At 54.7% G+C, this 19,196-nt stretch overlaps 6 protein-coding genes across 6 annotated transcripts; 3 read left to right on the top strand and 3 right to left on the bottom strand.

Moving 5' to 3' along the window:
• Positions 1 to 1,295: 1,295 nt before the first annotated feature.
• Positions 1,296 to 2,810, bottom strand: CTAM01_15596 (uncharacterized protein; the record flags this gene model as incomplete). The annotated part of the gene is made up of 1 exon (XM_060531592.1): positions 1,296 to 2,810. One exon carries the CDS (start codon positions 2,808 to 2,810, stop codon positions 1,296 to 1,298), a length of 1,515 nt encoding a protein of 504 aa, XP_060373818.1.
• A 1,134-nt stretch (positions 2,811 to 3,944) lies between these two features.
• Positions 3,945 to 6,961, top strand: CTAM01_15595 (uncharacterized protein; the record flags this gene model as incomplete). Its single annotated transcript, XM_060531591.1, has 3 exons — positions 3,945 to 5,177; positions 5,720 to 6,614; positions 6,690 to 6,961. 3 exons carry the CDS (start codon positions 3,945 to 3,947, stop codon positions 6,959 to 6,961), a joined length of 2,400 nt encoding a protein of 799 aa, XP_060373817.1.
• A 39-nt stretch (positions 6,962 to 7,000) lies between these two features.
• On the top strand, positions 7,001 to 7,664 carry CTAM01_15594 (uncharacterized protein; the record flags this gene model as incomplete). The annotated part of the gene is made up of 2 exons (XM_060531590.1): positions 7,001 to 7,290; positions 7,346 to 7,664. 2 exons carry the CDS (start codon positions 7,001 to 7,003, stop codon positions 7,662 to 7,664), a joined length of 609 nt encoding a protein of 202 aa, XP_060373816.1.
• A 218-nt stretch (positions 7,665 to 7,882) lies between these two features.
• On the bottom strand, positions 7,883 to 11,350 carry CTAM01_15593 (alpha-ketoglutarate-dependent 2; the record flags this gene model as incomplete). The annotated part of the gene is made up of 4 exons (XM_060531589.1): positions 7,883 to 9,576; positions 10,267 to 10,900; positions 10,973 to 11,173; positions 11,234 to 11,350. 4 exons carry the CDS (start codon positions 11,348 to 11,350, stop codon positions 7,883 to 7,885), a joined length of 2,646 nt encoding a protein of 881 aa, XP_060373815.1.
• Positions 11,351 to 11,959: 609 nt separating this feature from the next.
• Positions 11,960 to 13,622, top strand: CTAM01_15592 (uncharacterized protein; the record flags this gene model as incomplete). Its single annotated transcript, XM_060531588.1, has 2 exons — positions 11,960 to 12,205; positions 12,300 to 13,622. 2 exons carry the CDS (start codon positions 11,960 to 11,962, stop codon positions 13,620 to 13,622), a joined length of 1,569 nt encoding a protein of 522 aa, XP_060373814.1.
• Positions 13,623 to 13,832: 210 nt separating this feature from the next.
• CTAM01_15591 (uncharacterized protein) lies at positions 13,833 to 16,946 on the bottom strand (the record flags this gene model as incomplete). The annotated part of the gene is made up of 5 exons (XM_060531587.1): positions 13,833 to 14,788; positions 14,842 to 15,237; positions 15,288 to 16,292; positions 16,346 to 16,638; positions 16,702 to 16,946. Coding segments are annotated over 5 exons (2,895 nt in total), but the record flags the coding sequence as incomplete, so codon positions are not given.
• Positions 16,947 to 19,196: the final 2,250 nt, after the last annotated feature.

The raw sequence follows: 19,196 nt of genomic DNA, 5'->3' as shown, positions 1-19,196 counted from the left end.
GCGGCCTTTGTGCGTGAATCTTCACCACTCGCTCTGCGATGTACCGATGTAGCTGAGACCCTTGGCCCTCGAGGCATTTGTGCCGTTATCAATTTCAAGTCCGAGATGCGCGCATGATCGGGCAATTCTGCGATTGATCGTCGCCTGCCTGGACGGTATGACGGAGCCACCTATCGACGGTCTCAGGTCTCTCTTGTGTATTCTTCGGTTCTTCTCCATCACTCGGTCGTTCTTCATCACCGCTTCTTCAGCAAGTTAGCGACCAGCCAGGAGGAGGCAAACCCCACCACTCAGACGGCGAACCCCACGGCTCTAACACCCTGGGTGCATTGACCCTCCTGCGTGTGTACCGAGTCCTAGAGTTGCTGCTGCAGTGCTGGACCTGCCCTGTTCCCGTCCCAACCACCTTTTCCTGTTGACTGGTGCCGCCAACCGCGTCGGAGTGTTTTCTTAGTCACGATGCTAGCGATTTCGAGGCTTCGAGCGGCGCCGTTCTCTTTTGGTGCCAGGTGCGAAAGCTGCTAGGCCATGCGTCCGACGGCGGATGATGTCGGTAGGAGGCGAACTTTCCTGACCGCTCTAGTCAGGCCCGATGAAGACTGACGAGATGAGACCTTTCCAACAAATGGAGCGTAACGTATGCCTACACGCTTCCGACTGTATTGCGCCGTGACCCGCCATCATTGAAGGCCGTGTGAGAGTCTACATCAGAGACGCTGCAGCAAGACGTTGATGACCGCTTCGGGCAACGATCGGCTAATGTCGGAACGGATGACATCGACGCACGTGCACCGGAAGCTCGGAACTTGTCGGAAAATCCGGTCACGTGGTCCATCGGCGTTAAGGTACTTTGGGAAAGTCGAGAATCTCCACCACGATTGAATGTCTACCTTAGACGTGATGGCATCAAGTTATCACAAAATCTGTCAGAGGACCAGAATAATCCCAATAGGCGAGGACGGGCCGCTCGGCCAAGCCATTCCGCAAACGTGTAAAGTAGGTCGCATGGGATTGTCACGCAAGTCCCCCAAACGATGCTGGGGCTACGTTTCTTCTCAACGTCAGACACCACGCAGAGCAGCTGCGACACGACGTGTGAGTGGCATCTATTCTGCAGCAAGTGGAGCGACAACGTTCATCAGACACAAGAGGCGATTGGGATATCTCAATGAATCAGATTGCATCATTTGCGCTATCTGAATGCTTCTTGCCCAAGTGATTAGCTTGACCTTTGTCTAATGAAGTTAATGCCATAAACCCACACCCAATGTTTCTGTCCAGAGACCTCCGGATCATCATCCCGAATCAACGATTGCACGCTGTTGCTGGCCTTGCTTGGACAGTCGAGCAGGAATATCAATCTCTTCTCTCCAAATCTCTCTCCAATTGGACGCCCAGAAAGCCTGACGCATCGCAGGAAAGAAGACAACCATTAGCCGGAAGTCAGTTCCGGCTCCATACTTCCTGGCCTCTTGAACGACTTCATGCCAGTCAATGTTGCCTCCAACGTGGACACTGACGGCCACGGTTCCGAAGCGAAGCTGTCCCACCTGACGTGCCCGGCAGAGAGAGAGGACAAGAGATTTCACACCTTCAAAGTAAGGTGCGCCTGTCATGTCCTCTCCGGTGTCTGTGGTATCTAAGAGAAGCAACTTCGCTTGCCGGGGCACCCAGTATCTGAGCAACGCAGCGCGTTCATCCAGTCCCTCAAGGAGCGAGTAGTACATCGCAATTCTGCTGCGGAATACTTCCAGGCCGGACAGGTTCCACGTGCTGCTTATCAGAGAGTGAATCTCTAGAGTAGGGTTCTGGCCAAAGAACTTGTTTATCCCCTGCTCAGGAAACCTTAGGCTCAAATGCTCGATGCAGGGACAACATTCCGTAATCGTGTGACCCAACTGGTCCCTTATTACTATGCCGCCATTGGAACTCAGAGAATCGAATTCGACAAAGAGATGCGTGAGCTTCGGGAATCGACTCAGGGCCCTGCTGAGAGTAGTGGCATTCATGCCCGTGGGCCGAAGGATGAGTTGCGTCATGGAAAGAGATGTTCCACTAATACTGAGAGGGCCGGATAGACCCCAATTGCCAAAATCGTACGAGGAAACAACTGCCTCAAGAGTCGGATGGGCGACGAAGCATTCCAAGACTTTGAACCCTGCGCCAAAAGAATAAAAATTCTCGAAGTGTGTCGAGCTAGGGAGCAAGACAAGCCACTTGAGTTCTGGGCAGACTCTCCGCTTCATGCCTTCGACGGAGTACGTTGAAATGGCGACGAACAGCATTGTCCGCAATCCTATTGTTTGCAATCTATGGGAAGCGGGATTGTTGTCTTGCACCTGAGAAATTGCGAGGGAGTAAATCCTGGGAACAAAACAGAGCAACAGACCAATCAGTAACCCCATAATGATTGAAAGGTTTAATCGACTCATCGCCGCGTGCTGTCTGCATAATAGCAGGATATGTCCCTCAGCATCCGAGAGCTTGCTTTCGTCGAGTATAGACTTATGCCACTTGTCAAAAATCTCAGGCGTTTTCATCTTGCTTGGGTCGTAGTAAGCGTCCGGGCCTAATGAAATGTCGACCTCGCGGATCAAGCGACGCAGATGCGGGGTTTCAACCAACGTTCGGATGAGAAGTACTAGTTGATTGTAATGAGTGTGCGGGAGCTTGATGGTGTGATATAAACCCTGTTGAGCTAACGGGAGTGTTCTCTGGTTTACGAGACAGAGAGGGTAGGCGTCTGCGCAGTGGTGGGAAATCATTGTAATGAGCTCGTTCGGCAGTGACGAGAAAGTAGCGCCCGCCATGGCTTTGGTGTCTAGTGGCCATGTATTCGTTGTAGATGTGCTTCTTGTTGTCGGACCGCTAAGACGTCGGGGCGGAGAAGTTCGAGTTTTATGATGGGATGATCGACTGTTGACAAGCGTCTTTTCGAAAGACCATCAATCGATGAGAGGGTGTAGAAAAGACTGCAGTTGTTGTGTTTTGTATTTGGATGCTGGTAGATGGGTGTTCTGTCGAGTGGGAGGTTCGTCGGAGAGCGCAGAAGTAAGAGAAGTGATAGAAGTGATGAAGATGGGCAGAGTGGACAAGACCGGGCTCGGTCAAAGAGGTAGTCGGTATGAGGTAGAGTGAAGCAAGCAAGAGAATATGAGATGCCTCTTTCCACCTGCGATGACCGTTTGCTTCTCGCTGCATGCCTGCCTTCCTCATCATCTGTATGGTGCCAGTAAAATGCGGAAGGAGGAACACATCGTGACCGCTTAACAGGTTGGAGAAGACTTTAGTCGGGTGGAAAGAACATCATTCTTCGCTCTGACCCTCTCACTTGATGACTGGCAAGAAGCATCTGTTGAATCCTAGAGTGGGAAGTCGTGGCCTGGAGGGAGGCAGCTGGACGATTCCCTTGAAACCCCAGCGGAATTTGACCAACACAAGGCGTGACTTCGTTCCAATCGACATGGCTCGAACAATATAGCCATGCGACAACACCTGAGATACACTGCGTATGATGATAACATGTGCCGACATCGCAGGTGTCCCCGTAGCGTCCCGGAGGAATTCGCCATCTCCACCATGGAGTTCCAAGTCCGCTCCGGGCCATCGCCGGACGCATGCCGGAAAGGGAAGTGGTGGGCCGCCAGCCGACGCCCTGACTGGATGGAGTTGCAACTCCATTGTGGAGAGTCGGCGGCACTGACCCGGAGCGGGATTTCTGTGGTCTCGAAGAAGGCTTTGTCGTCTGAACGAGCCTCGATTGTGTGTTATGACTGGACTTTGTGAGCTTTGGATGCGATTCATATAAGAAAGAGGCAGAATGCTGCTGGAAACTTACTCTCGGGAGGAATCCATCATTGTCTTCTAAGGCACCTCTCAACTCTCTTCTCCATCGTCAGAATCCATATCACGATCGTCTCGGTCTCAGGCGACTACCTTCAGTCATGGCACCTTCAAGCACTCAAGACCTGTTCGATGCTGAACATCTCACCTCCAAAAGCATCGACAAAACCTCTTCTGCCCATCGGCACACCGCTCCGGACTTTGAACTCTTCCGCCACCTGGTGCCCCTAGTCTCCAGCGGCAAGACAACACACCTCAACGCAGCCTTCATGCCCCCCTCAAATCTCATTGTCAACGAAGCTCTCTCCCGCTTCTGCTCGGAAGCCCTGCATCAGCCCTCTCCAAAATCTCGCTGGAAAGAAGATGTCGAGGCAGTTAGGGAACTACTGGGCAGGTACATCAACACAGACCCATCAACAATCGCCTTTGTCAGGGACACCACCGAAGGCCTGGGAAGCTTCATCCGCGGTCTCAAGTTCCAACCAGGCGACAACGTCGTGATTCTCGACTGTGAACATCCAAACCAAGCGTTCGCCTGGCTGACACTGCGTTCGACTGGGCTGGAGGTCAGACTCGTCCCCACAGACCCGGAGAACCCAGTTGCAGCGGACGCGAAGACCTTTGCGCCGTACGTCGATGAAAGGACCAGGGCGATCGGGCTGAGCTCCATCATGTTCCACACGGGACAACGGAACGATGTCGCGGATGTCTGCGGGGCGTTCCGGCACCGGGGAGTTCACGTTCTCGCGGACCTTACGCAACAAGTTGGGTTTGCTGCTGTCGGTGTGGAAGAATTGGGTGTCTCGGCGGCGGCGTTCAGCCTGCACAAGGGGCTCAACTCGCCAACTGGCTTCGCGGCGCTGTACGTCGATACACAAGTCATCCACGAGATGGATCCAGTGCCACCCATTGTAGGCTACGGAGGCGTGAGCAGTGTTGGCGACTCGGAGGACTTTGCGGTCCCGGAAGGCCCCGTCGTCTTCCACCCTACCGCGAAGCGATACGAGCACGCCAACATGAGCTTCATCTCAGCCGTGGCCGCAAGGGCATTTCTCCAGTTTTATCTGGAAGTGATGGGCCCCAGAAATCTCGAGCAGCGTCTGTATAGTCTTGGAGACGCGCTGCGTCAATCTTGCGCTGAATTGGGTGTTGGCGTCGTTGGGCCAAGCGAGAGGAAACACCACGCACCACATCTTCATGTTCTTCGTTTGCAGAACCCGAGGTGGCCTGAACGCTTGGAGGCAGCGGGTATTGTAGCGACAAAGTTTAGGACCGGCATCAGAGTCTCCTTTGGCTTCTATAGCAATCTGGAAGATGTCGAGAGATTGATGGCGGTGATTCGGGCAGGGCTTGAAAGCGGCATTCCACCGTGTTAGTGATGCGCGGCCAAAGGGGATGATGAAAGAGACAAACCGACAGCCTTGATTCTCGATTGACAATATTCTAATGAAATATATATGTAGACAGTCATCCATGATGATCTTTGATGACTTCTTTCCTGTTGAATATCGCAATCCTTAAAGTATTGACCTCCAGAGCCAGAAAGGCGATAGCGGCCTGGAGGAAAATGTTCTAGCGCAAGTGCCCTGAAAATTACAGTGAGAAGCCTCCCGCATCGGCGACATCCCATCGTCCCCTCAACTTCCCACCTCCATCAACCTCAACCTTCTCAAGCCCCCGTTGTCTCCGCCTGAACAATGCCTCCACACGATCAGGAAACATCTCTTAAGCCCACCAAGAGGATATCGTAAGCTGTAGTCTGCCTCACCGTAGAAAACATGTTTCTAAGCAAGCGAACAGTTGCAAGAGATGCCAGTACAGAAAAGTCAGTAACTTACAATCCTCTGCCCAACTCTTCGCTGAGACATCTCGCCAGTTCAAATGCTCCCGCACCGAACCATGCCAAAACTGCAGCACGTCCAATACGCCTTGCGAATACCGCCCTGTAGATCGTAAACGCGTCCCAGCCTCTCACGAGTACGTCGCGAGCCTCGAGTCCCGCATCTCATGGCTCGAGACGTTTGTTCAATCTCTCCGTGTCGCCACGCCAGAGCAGCGGGAGGAGATGCTCAACTCTACGGCAGCTGCAGAGGGAAAGGGCCATTCTCTTCCTAGTAGTTCTAACAAAGCTCAAGAAGAGATCCGGACGGATGAAGGAGCACCACTGGCACCAGGCAACTACATATCCCACCTCGGCATCCACGCCCGCTCAAGCGCAAACCTCGAGCTAGGCCTCGAAGGCTCCCTCATCTACCACGGCGCAACCTCCATCTTCCGCGTCGACCTCCCTTCCACCTCCAAAGACCCAAGGGATCCTGACAACACTACCGCCGCTCTCCTCCGAGGAGGCGGCATCGAAGCAAACTTCGAATCTGTAATGCAACACTTTGGCATCGACGGCCCATCCTCTCCCGCCGTTCTGCAGTCCCTAACCCAGTTCTTCCGCTGGCAATATCCGCACTTCATGTTCATCTACCGCGAGGCCTTTCTCCGTGACCATTTCAGCAATGACGACGGTGAGGGTGATGCCAACAATGGTAGGAATAACAGAAAATACTGGTCCCCCGCGCTGCTCCTATCTATATGCGCCCTCGGCGCGCTGGTCAGCTTAGATACAAAAGCCTCGAGTGAGCGATTTTTCCTCGCGGCGGAGAGCATCATCATGGTGACCGGGCTCACGAGGCCGAGCGTCGCTACCGTCCAGGCGTTCCTATGTCTTGCGCTTTACGAGATTGGGAGGGGTAATTTGTCCAAGGGTTGGGGGTACTCTGGTGAGTACGCTACCCAGCGAGAGTCTCTCGAAATACTTCGCTCGTGACAGGTGACTGACTAGACGTCTCACCAAGGAATCGCCTTCCGCATGGCCCAAGATCTCGGCCTCCAACGAGACCCCAAAGGCTGGGTCCAACATGACTCATCCCTCGCAACACACGAAGACGTCGAGATACGGAGGAGAATCTACTGGGGCTGCTACATCTCCGACAAGCTCATCAGTCTGATCCTCGGCCGGCCCGTGTACTTAGTCTACGATGACGCCGAGGTCCAGCCCATGGAAACGCTGCCGTTTGTGACGCCCTCTCCTTCACCCTCGTCTCCGCCTCCCGTCCTCGTACAATAGATGTAGTCTGTTAATGTCGATCCCAGGGAACCCCCCGAAATGAGTCTCTGGCGCCCCGTAGGCTTCGACGAAGAATACAGAGAATCCGCGCAAGCGAGCTCCATGATCCCATACCTCTACGAACAGATCCGCCTGTCGCGCATCATCGAGAGAATGATGTCGACGCTCTTCTCTCCGCGCTCCAACCTAGACGACCTCGGTCGACGAGTCTGCTTCGATAATCTAAACCTAGACCTCAACCGGTGGCGCGAATCGCTGCCCGATTTTGCAAAATGGCAAAAATGGGGTGGATCGTCATCGAAGACAATACCAGGAGTATTGGCGTTGCAGTATGTCGGCCTTCCATGATGTATGACCCTGTTCACTTCTAAAGAGATGAATTAGCCTCCAATTCCACAGTGTTCGCATCGCCTTGAACTATGATCAGGCCACTGTATCCCGGGGAAGTGACGCGGACGAAAAGCCGCAGTCTTATTGCGTCACATCCGCGCAGCACATCATTTCCCTGGTACGCACCTATCGAAGTCAGTATGGGCTTCAACATGCACCACTCGTGTTTGTATACGGCGCTGTCCAAGCGAGCCGCTCAGCCAAGGCATTTAACATCACAGAAGAGAGCCAGTATCTGATCCAGATCCTGGGAGAACTATCATCGGCTTGGAGCCTGTCAAGAGAAGTCATGGCCAAAGTATTGGACTGCTAAAGCTAAATACCCGCGAGAGTACACAAATCGGGCCCCATTCCCCATCCCGGCCTCCAGACTTGTTTATCCAGCTTTCACAGCAGTCACCATAGCCATCTGTGTTCTCCTTTTGGACCTCCACCCTTATTGATGCCAGCTGCCTTTGCACAGAGTGTCGTCATGATACCCCCTGCCAACCCATAGCTGCCATGTCTTCATCGGTGTGGTCTTGATACAATTCAAACGTTCATCTGGTCGAAAGACTTCGCCCACAAGGTCTTGGCGTCGGCGGCGGTGTAGACCCGGAGCTTGGCGTCGGTGTCGGCCATGGTGTCGTTGGCGACTCTGGTCCACTGCTTCGGCTTACTGTACTTGCAGCCGATGGCGATGGTGTCGAGACGAGGGAGGGGAATCTCCTCCGCGCGCGTCTCGCAGAGGTCTTCGATGATTCTCTTCACGTGCTCCTTGTGCGCAAGAACCGCGGGGGTCTTGGACGTGACTTTACCCGGGAACTTCACGGACGAAGCATCCAGGAAGAGCTTTTCCAGTCTGTCAGGAAGCTTCTCGGCAAGGTCGAGGTCGCCGAGGTGCTGGGCCTCGCGAACGAAAGCATCGATCTCAATGCGAAGCTCTCTAAGGTTGTCCATCTTGGGAAGGCAGGTCAGGGTAAGACGGGGACCGAAGAAGTCTTCATTGTTTCCGAAGAAGCGGATTGACAGGACTCGAAGCTCGGGGCAATACTTGGGCAAGACTCTGTTGATGTTCTGTCCAATCAAGTAGTTGTCTTTGTCTGGGATCGTCTCGACTTCGAGATGCTCAACCTTGGGGCAACGGCGGAGTAGAACGCAAAGGCTCGAGGCGGTCCAGTCGCTACCACGCAACAAGAGCTTCTTGAAGGGGAACTTGACGTCAGAACCACAGTGCATGAGAACGCTGGTCAGCTCGCCCTCGGGTCCCTTGAAACCGAAATCGACGAGCAGAGGCGAAGAAGCCGCAAGGGCCAAGGTGGGCTGAAAGACCTTGCCGAAGAAGGTCTGGCTGGATCTCTGGAGCCAGGTCTTGCTGATCAAGTCCAAGCTCACCAGGGAAGGGAACAGAGGCGAGTAGTCAAGGTTGTTGGACGAATTGGGCGCAAGAATGCATAGACCAGCAGTCAGAAAGCGGTCGGCAATGGAGAGGTAGTTGTCGGCGCGGATCGTGACGTGGTGAGTGTTCTCCAAAAGGAACATGAAGAGACCCAGAATACACTGGAGGTTCTCGGGGGCCTTGGTGCCGCAGGTAGCCTTGCAGAGGACAAGAAGCTGGCGATCACGCGCCGAAAGCTTGGAGTCATCAAGCTGAGTGAAAGAGAACTGGCGATAAAAGGAAGCCGCCGGATTCTTGCCGGTGAAGTTGTTCGTGTCGATGTTGATGAGCACGTCATGGATGAGCTTTCGGGTAGAAGGCTGCTCGATGAGGGTTCTGACAATGCATGCAAGCTGGTGGGGAGTCTGGATGGGGGTAATAAAGTACAACTCGCGACGCGCAATGTTGTGGATGCGCTTGCTTACGAGGCAGAGGTTGCGAAGGTTCTCGCGGCCTCCGCCCGCGTGATCATGGCAGAGCGTAGTGATCATGCCGAGGACCTCGTTGGGCATGGTATCGAGGTTGTGACGGTTCATCTTGATCTTGATGAATTTGCGCTGTACAATGACAGAGCGAGTAGCATCAGGAGCCGACTCGTTTTCGGCGAGCTTCTGGGCGACAGCGGCTTTGATCTTGGCCACTAGATCGTCATAGATGATCGAGTTCGCGGTGTCAGCCATGGTGTCTTGGAGGCTTGGCTGCCGCGTGATGCGATGGAGGATTGAGGAAAAGAGAGTAGAGGAAGTTGTTGATGATGGGGGAAGAGTGAAAGGCGTTTGAGGTGCGCCGAAGATGGAATGATGAAATTCTAGAGTGACGAAGAGGCAAGGAGGAAACGCCAGGTGAAGTTTGAGAGAAAGGGCGAGGTGCCTTGGGGGTCCTTCTCTGCTTTGCTTCCGTTCCGGGCCGAGTCTGCCTCCTTCTTCATCGCGATGCCTCGAAAACGGGAGGAAACAACCCCCTTTGGGCCACTCAGAGGTCGTTGACCACGTGATGGGCGGTCAAACTAAACGGAAAGAGCCTTTCAAGAGGCTGCCTATCGAGGACGGGGGCTTCAGTGACTCTCTTCCCGTGCCCGGGTTGGGGGGTTGAGGTGAGTTGTGGTAACTAAGTGTTGACGGGACGGGGCACTTGGACGGGAGGCGGGGACACAGTCTTGAAGTATTGGAGGGACCCGGCAAAAGAATGACAAGGAAGCAATCCTCGAATCAAGAAGGCAGGGCATTGCTTTGTTAGAATAGAGCAGGCTGCGTCGAATGGAGTTGGCATATCCGCAGCCTGGGTTGCTGCAAAGTCTTTGATATCAAAGACTGGTTGGGCTGTTGAGAGTTAAAGAGACTTAAAGAGGCTTCAATGTATCTGAAAGTAAGTCAATACTGAACTGAGAAATGGGCACTTTGCTAATTGAAAACAGTCCCGTTGAGAGTTACCTTCACCTCGAGAGAAGCAGAGAGACGAATTATCCTCCGACTACTTGACCTCATCGCAAGATATCAACCAGATAAACATCGAAACACGTCGGCCATAACTTCACCCGCAAACGCAAAGTCTCTCTCTACCTTCTCGTTCAGGCCCCAGGCCTCCTGGCTGCCATCCAGCACCGTCGCCCTCCTCATATCCCTCCTATGGCCTCCGACCACTGGCGTCCCTCGATGGAGAGTACAAGTGTTATCCCACATGACCAAATCACCCACTTGCTTCCACGGAACAGAAAACATAAACTTGTCCTGCGTGGCGTGGCGGTAAAGGTACTCCAGCTTCTCCCTCCCTTCATCACCATCGAGACCTTCAATGTGGTGACAGTGCGACGGCACAAACAGGTTCATCCTTCCGCTGGCCTCATGGAGCTGGGCGATCTTGTGTTTAGACATTGGATGCTTCGCCGGCTCGAGCTTCGTAAAGAAGTCTGGACACGCCTTTTTGCGGGAATACCAGAACGAATGGCCGGCGACATAATCCTTGGAAATGAGTTCCTGCTTCCACTCCTCGGGGAGCCCATCCCACGCCGCCGGCGTATCGGCGAAGTCGGTATTGCCACCCGCCTCCAAAGGGGGAACCTCGTGGGCCAAGAGGATTGAGTAGCTTGCTCTTTGGGCGTTGAAGCTGCTGTCGACATGGAAGAGCGTGTTTCCCTGCCCAAACGTCAGAGATGGTGCTCCCTCCCGAGTCCCCGCTTAGTTCGACACAAGTTGGGAAAGACATACCTTGCTGATCTGAGCACGCGGATCTTGAGAACTGATGACGTTGCCGTTGGCGTCGACGTTACCCTGGTCCGTCAACTCGGGCAGACTCATCCGCGAAGGCCCGCCGGTGTCTTTGCGGCGTTCGAGTTCGCCGAAGAGGCTGGCGAAGGCGACGTGGCGTTTGTCGTCTAGGCCTGTAGCTGGGAATACTAGGACTCCATACTACACCTCGAATGATTAGCAAAAAGTCTGAATAATTATGGAAAAATTGCTAATACAGACCTTTGTGATGGCAGCTTGGATCTCTTGGAAGACGTCTTCTGTCAGCGGCTTGGAGAAGTCTACCCCGCGGATCTCTGCTGCGAAGGTGGGATGGAGGGGTTCGATGGTGAGTGGCATGTTGCCCAAATTTCTCTGCGTTTCTCTGCTAACACAGCGATAGGTAGTAGCTCCCAAGCAATTCTAGTCTCAGTATATGAGATAGTAGGGACCAAGTTCAAGTCAGACAACCGAACTCCATGTCTTGGCAGTGGGAAGTCGTACTTAGCCTATCTCGAAAGCACCACTTTTGAATTCGTCGACTTCTATGGTCTATCATCAATTCCTACTCGTCAATACGGATGGTCGATTCAGTTTCAAACCCATTCATCTTACCGCCCCACGAGCTCTTCATTTAAATTGACCTTATCTGTAGGTTATCTCTCCCTTCACGAGTCAGACCCTGCCACCCCATATCATTGACAACGGCTATCACCAGTATAAGCTTTCCGTCGACAGGGCATGTCCCTGTCCGAACGATGTCGTTTGCACTCCAATGGAATTTGGGACGACCGAGGTTCATCCCTTGTGTTCGTCTCTTGGTGCTTTCCGCAGCAGCCCGCCAACATCATCACCGATCTAATAACCTCAACTCTAACCACCATTTTTGCACGTTTCAGGTCGAGCCTTGATCTGCCTCTCACCTTCAGCATTAATACTCAGCCAGGGACTCATACCCAGACTCCAGTCATGCCGTCTCTCCGGCCTCTGCTCAACCCGATCCTGGGCCCCGAGCCCCGCCAACCGGACCGGATCCCCACAGACACCGTGGTCCAGCTCTCCGCCATGGACAGCTCCTGGATGATGCGCATGATGATCATGAGTTGGAGCATGTGCTTCCGCGACGTTCTTGACCCTGCCATGCTCCACGCCTCGCTCTCAGAGCTTCTCACCATCGGCAACTGGAAGAAGCTGGGCGGAAGGCCGCGACTAACGGTAAGTTCTCGTCCTTGCGATGCTCCAAAGCTCCTACTCAGCCTCTATCTGTAAGAGACACTTGAGAAGTATCTATAACTAACAATCATATCAGAAAGACGGCAAAATCGAACTTCACATCCCTCAATCCTTCACGCCCTCCCGCCCAGCGGTCCACTTCACAACAGAACCAAATCCATCCAGTGTCACCGGTCACCCTCTATCCTCAACCATCCCCTCCCTCTTCCTCCCTCACAAAACGAGCAACTCTTCCCCAAACCTCCCCATCATCCTCGACACCCCCTCAACCCTCACCCCTCTCCTCGCCGGCCCCGAAGCACCAAGAACCTTCAAAGACTACACAACCACAGACCGCCCCCTCCTAACCCTCCACATCATGACCTTCACCGACGCAACCTTCGTCACAATAACCTCTCCGCACAGCATCACAGACGGCATGGGCCGCCGCGAACTCGTCGAGAACTGGTGCCGCGTCCTAGCCGGCAGACAAAACCTCGTCACGCCCCTAGCAGACCCGTCCTCTGACCCAATGGGAAAAGTCGCCTCCGCAAAGAAGCAGCGCTACGACGAGCCGTTCCTATGGGAACACAAGAGGTTAACCGGCTGGGGTAAAGTGCGGTTCACGCTCGGCTTGCTGTGGTACCTCCTCACGAACCGCATCCGCCAGCGAAACATCTTCATCCCAGCCGCAGCACTCCTCCGCCTCCGCGAGCGTGCCGAAGCCGATATAGCGACAGCCGTAGGTGAAGAACCGACGACAACAGGCCGCCTCAGCGACGGCGACATCCTAACAGCATACCTCGTCCGCCTAGCCTGCTCCCGCATCCCTTCCTCTCAACCCACGAAACCAATCTCCATCTCTACGGCCCTCGACCTCCGCGGCCGGCTGCACTCAGACGACCTGCCCCCCGGCGAAGCACACGTCTCGAATCTGGTAGCATACAACTGGACCAATACCACAGCCCTTGGCCTCCTCCACGTCCCCTTTGGCAAAGCCGTCGCGCTGATATGTAATTCGGTGCGGTCTCAGCTCACGGATGCGCAGGTATACGCCTCGACTCGACTTACATATACCGCCGTCGCGGAGAGCGGAAGCACGAACCAGTTTACGGAGGCGAGTGGGTTCGTGGTATCTGTTTCGAATGTGGGAAAGGCGAGGTTTCATGAGGTGATTGATTTTAGTCCTGCGATTGTCAAGGCTGAAGAGGGGCCGGGAGATGAAGGGGAAGGGGAGGAGGGGGAGAGGAAGACGCCGAGGGGGAAGATTGTGTGGCAGTGTAATACCCCGCGAATGAGTCTTCTTCCGCCGTGCTTGATTTATATCCAGGGGACAGATCACGAGGGAAATTATTTGGCGCAGATGGTGGTTTCGGAGAGGACGTGGCGGGTGATTGAGGATGAGGTTAAGAGGATGTAGATCCTCGATGTGTTCTACACAAGGCAAATATCACGAGCCCACGCTATTGAGATCATCTTCAACATGCAAATCGGAAACTAGAATTGGGAAGCCGCTCGCTCTCTGAGCCAGAAAGCAGCATATTACTTTGCTGATATCTCTACGGAGTATCATCCAACCACAAATACACCAAAACGCCACGCTACATTAAGTTTGGTCGAAAACAAACCCCTAATACAAAACACGAGGCACCCAAAACGGCGCCTTCTCAAGCTCAACCTCGATCCGGTTCTTGGCATTCAACTCGGCCCCCTCGTCAGAACACCCGACAACCTTGCTACAGTGCTCCACCTCCTGCTTGCTCACCCCCGCCGCGTCGCGCGGGATCCAAATCACCGGCGTCGGCGACGCCATCTCGGGCGGCCAGTACGCCCGACGGGCGTAGTCCGCGGGGTACGTCTCGGTCGGATCGGGCAGGTCGACGGGGATGGTGCGCCGGAGGGTGGAGAAGTCGTCAAAGACGCCCGGGTGGAGCCAGCGGAGGACAAAGTTGGGGTCCGGGTCCGGGGCGGGGTCGATCCAGTGCATTATGTAGCCTATGGGACCCGCGAGACCGTACTGTTCGGCCGTGGCTTGCATTTTCTTGGCGACGGCGCCGGCGGACCAGTCTTGGACGGAGGCCATGAGGCCTGATGCGCCTTCGATGCCTCGGGTGCCATTGACTTCGTGTGTCGGGCCTTCGTTCTCCTCGCCTGGGTCGAAAAAGTCTGGGTACGCGGCGGTGATGTCGGCGTCGGTGAGGAAGTCGTCTTGCGGGTAGTCTGGGGCGACGAAGCCGCCGTCGAGCTCTTCCATCTCGAGCGCGAGGGCGCGGGGGATGTTGTAGAGTAAGGGGAAGATTGCTTCCCGGAGGGAGATGTGGACGAGGGCCGTGAAGATGAGGAAGCCGATCATGAGGACCATGGGGATGTAGGCTGCGCGCAGGGCAAAGAGGCCGACGAGGCAGATTGTGGCGAGGTAGAGGCCGACGAGGAGGTGCATCAGCGCGCGGGGGTATACGAGGCCGCGAGTGTCGATGGAGGCGTCGCTGACGTAGAGGAGGTTGTACTTGTAGACTAGGTAGATGCAGTACAGACCGGCGGCGGCGAAGCCGAGGACGACGGGCGCGATGCAGGAGTAGCTGATGGCTGGTGGGGGTCAGCTTCGAGAAGTGAAAGGGTAGGAGTTCAGCGCGGCTTACCGATGACGCCCATGTTAGTGAAGACGGGGAAGACAGCACCCCAATGCACGGGTCGCTCTCTGTGCCAGATCCTGAATAGTCCACGAGGGTTATCGAAGCCCTTTGCCATGATGTGATGGCGGAAGATGTCGAATGCTCGCAGCAGAGACGCAGCACCGACAGCTAGGCACTGGATGAGGATGTAGGATATGTAGAAGTTGGAGGACTTGGGCAAGTTGTCGGCCAGTAGGTCCTTTGCTGAAAGAGGGTCTTTCAGGACTTGTGTAAGAGCCGCCGATGCAGCGGATGTAAGAGTCGTGATCAGGAAGACCTGAACTACTTGGAACGCAAAATAGGCGTGTTGTACGAAGAGTTCGATCAGGGAGAGCGAGGGAACGCCGGCAACCCTGGCGCAACCTTTGCAAAAGTCAGCAGGGTGATTCAAGGGGTCGAAATGTGCTACTCACCTCGCAGCATCCAAGGCACGATGGCCATGAGGAACGACAAGGCCAACGCGGGCAGCAAACCACTGATGATACCGGTGACCGGGTCAGGCAGCTTCGTAATCCATGCCAGGAAGGGGAATGTTTCTGACAGGAACTTGATGTTGGAGATGGTTCCGACGATGGCGGATGGGATAGACCAGAATACAATAGCGGCCGTGATGAACGCACGCGTCAAGAAGTCCCTAGCGATGCGCTCGAACCACCGCATCCGAAGGGAGCTCCAGACCACTTCGTCTGGGCGAATACCGATATACCGCGGCGACATGTGCAGCGGGCGGTTGTGCGCCAGGGTCTGATACGCCCGCTCGGCATCAGCCTGGGAGGAGAACTCGACAAAAGCTGTGGGTAGTCGACGACCTTCGCCCTTGAGAAATCCTCGACGCAACTTGTTAATCTGTTGCGTGAGGGCCTTGATGCGAAGGCGCGTCCACTTGATCGTATCGACGCGGCGGAAGAAGTTGGCCAGGGGTCGGTGGTACGGTCGTTCGCTGGCCCCGATCCACTGTGCGGCGACGGAGCCGTTGACGTCGGGCAGAGCGGTGTTCTCTTGGTGCGGGTATCCTTTCTCGGGGTCGTCGGACCGTTCTGAGCTTCCGCTCGATGGCGGGCTGGAGACGGTTTCAGGGAGAACCGGTAGAGCGGCGGCAATCGCCTTGAGTTGCTTGTTCCTCCGTTTGTTGGCCATCTTGATCAGGCGAATCTCGGCCTTTTCCAACCGCATCGCCGTCTCGTCTCGCTCCTTGACGAGCCTTTCCAAGTCGCTCGTGTCTCGGGGGATCCAGACGTTCTTGACGGTGTCGCCAAACAACTTTCGCATACGGGCGGCATCTTGGTATTTGGGCGGGACACAGCCGAACATGACCGTCCGGGAAGACAGCCGCTTGGAGTAGTAGGGTGATAGTAGGTAGGCATGGCGAAGATTGATGTAGTATATGCATTCACGGTAGATTGTGAAGAGGATAAATCCTGAAGGGAGGGTTAGCATACCGCAACCATCGTATGGAATAGGGGGCACCTACCGAAGAAGACCCACGCAATGATTGCGTGGGCAAAGAGCATTTTGGAGTTCTGGACATTGCCTATGGTGATGCGGTCCAGTTGTGATAGACCACCGGTGCCGGTAGCATGGATAGTCATTAATGTTGGCCATGTCATGCAAATACCAACAAAGCAGATCATAGTAAGTATCCTCAGATACCGAAGGAAGAGGAAGGCATCTAGTGAGGAGCGATTCAGGATTTCCGTATCCGGAACCGTCCAGAACGGCTTCACCCAGTTGAGCCATCCTTTGGGAAGCTGTACGCTTTGCTCGCTGTCGTGGAAATCAGCATGCTGTACGAATCACTCTACGGGTGACGATGGGGTGATGACATACTGAGAGAAAAAGTCTCTAAGAATAGTGCGTGGGGAGTAGACGCGGAGACTCCTTCGACGCAGGGCCCAGAATATGAGCAGACATACGACAGTGTAGATGAGCACGGGGACGAGGGTGCTGACGAGCGACATCAACGAAGACGAGTCAGAACCGACGTTCAGTTTGCTGACGGTTCCGCCGCCCGTCGAGTTATCGCGGGCGGAACCAACGCGGCCATCACCATCACTGCCATCGCCGTTGAGCGACTATTCACACACACGTACAGTTAGTTTGGGGGAGGCCTCAAAAAGCTGCTCACGGGAGTGACGGGATGGAGTCGTTGGGAGGATGTCTTACAATTTCCACCATTGCAGCTGAAACTGCACAACATGTCTTTGGGCGCTCAGGTACCCGATCCGTTTAGTTGAAGCGAAGCCGGCTGAATGGGCGGGGATCGTGGGATTGATATTGGTAGAATACGGAGTACGGAGTTGGAACCGGCGTGATGCCGACTTGTCAGGGTCAGACGATGGAGTTCTCTGGGCGTGGGGACGTCGTCTCGTTAAAACCTGCACCCGGCAGGATAAGCAGACTACGGTCTGACCCCCGCGGACTTGCAGACCTAGCGCTGCGGGCGATCAATTAGATCATTGACGGGGGCTGGCCGTTTTGCCGTTGGGCTGGCGTGTGTGCGTGTGTGGTGCTTGGGATGGGATGGGATGGGATGTGGCCGCCTACTGCTGGCCCGGTAGGGATTGGCGTGGGCTCTTTTGCGATGAGAGATGCTGATCCCTCTCAATACCAAGACTTTGGCAGCGAAGCGAACTTAGCGACGGGAAGCGATCTATGTTAGGCGTCGCGCAGACCGACAGTTTCTGCGAGGCCCTCGGGAGGGAACCCTGTCGGAATGGCGGCTGGGAAGATAGGAAATGTGATAATATTGCTGGGTGTCGCTGATGAATTGACGAGTTCGGACGAGCGCGATGACAATTGACAGCTCAGGGCTCAGGCAGCGGGAAGCCAAAGAAGAAAACGTGCGCCCCAAAGGGGAATGGCTGACTTGGTGTTTCTCAGTCGTTCCTCAGTCCTTTGGCTCCCACGCTCCTCTCAATTGGTCCTTCGGTGATCCCCTGGGCGGCCCCACTCCACGGCCAAAGGACGGTGCGGGCCCAGACCCACTTGTGGCAGCTTCCGTCGCCACCAGCCATTGGCTGCCTCCGAGGATTGTGCCCCTCCGCTCTGTGATTGGCCCGAAGAGGGAAACGCTAAGATTGATTGCCTTTCAAGCGGGTCCTCCAGGGAGAAACATTTCCCCACGGTCCCGGAACAGGGGTCCCGCGTACCTTTTGCAGTACTGGAAGTCTCCACTTTGCTGACGGCTGACGGCATCCATGTACCCGACCCGAGAAAAGCTTTGATTACGAAATCCTCTGCTCCTTTCCACCTTTGGTTTTCCAAGCGAAGAATCTTGCGGCCGAGGTTCGCCGAGAGCGAAGTTAACAAAGACAAACTGGGAAGCCTTGCCCACATACCCGGGCAAAATTCAGACATCTCTCCAGACTGCAGAACCAAACAGAAAAGAAAAACCAAGTTTTTTGGCCCCCATGCCCCTTTCGGAGGTTACAATTGAGAGCCCACTACAGCTGAACTTTAATTCTTGGCCCAGCACTGGCCCGGCACGCGCAAGTGCGGAGCTGGCTCCGATTTCTTCTCATCGACGCAAATGGACACTGATCGACGATATCTTCTTTCAACGCTCAGCTGAACTCTTTTTCGTTCAACCGTGTCATTCGCCTGAGTACCGCAGATGAGACCGACCTAACGACCGCTCGGATCCACCCTACACATTCTTCAACCATCCAGACACCTACACTAGACTCGACGTAGCCTTGGTAGACGTACGAATAGAGCCGCCTGCCGCAACTCTGCAGGAAACAAGCCGTGCCAAGTTAGGTACTACACACCGCGAGTCAGCAAGGCTAGTCCAGCTCTCGCACTGATCTGCCGCATCTCTCTCTGATTCTGCAAGTGATTGGCGTCGCCCTATATGCAAGGGAGACACGGATATTGTCTCCAGCCTTGGGCAGACGATCTTGGACCATGCCACGTGATGATGCCTTGTCAGGATGAAGCTTTGACGTCTGACAGACTACGTAGTACGAGTCCACACGACAAAGACCGGGAAAACCTGGTATTGGGGCCGCCGTTCACTCGCCGTTCCCTCGGCGAGACGCCTCACGGCCAGACCGAAGCAACTCGGGCTTTTGTTCAGAGACCATTCCCAACTAAAGACCGCGGAATCCACCCGGTAAGTCAACATACCCACTTCCTGGCACCCCCCTGTTTCTGGCACCCACAAAAACGCGAAAATCCACCACAACCCAATGCCCACCCCCAACCTCCTTTTATCACAACATTTTCAATTCGCGTCCAAATGGGCTCATCTTTTGCACATGTCTTCTTCTATATATAATGCCTCAATATACCGAAGATCAGCTTCGTCAGGCTCTCGAGGA

This window comes from Colletotrichum tamarilloi (assembly GCF_030869305.1).
Source record: "Colletotrichum tamarilloi strain Tom-12 chromosome Unknown Scaffold_169.1, whole genome shotgun sequence".
Lineage (NCBI taxonomy): Eukaryota > Fungi > Ascomycota > Sordariomycetes > Glomerellales > Glomerellaceae > Colletotrichum > Colletotrichum tamarilloi.
This window is presented reverse-complemented; position numbering and strand designations above follow the sequence as displayed.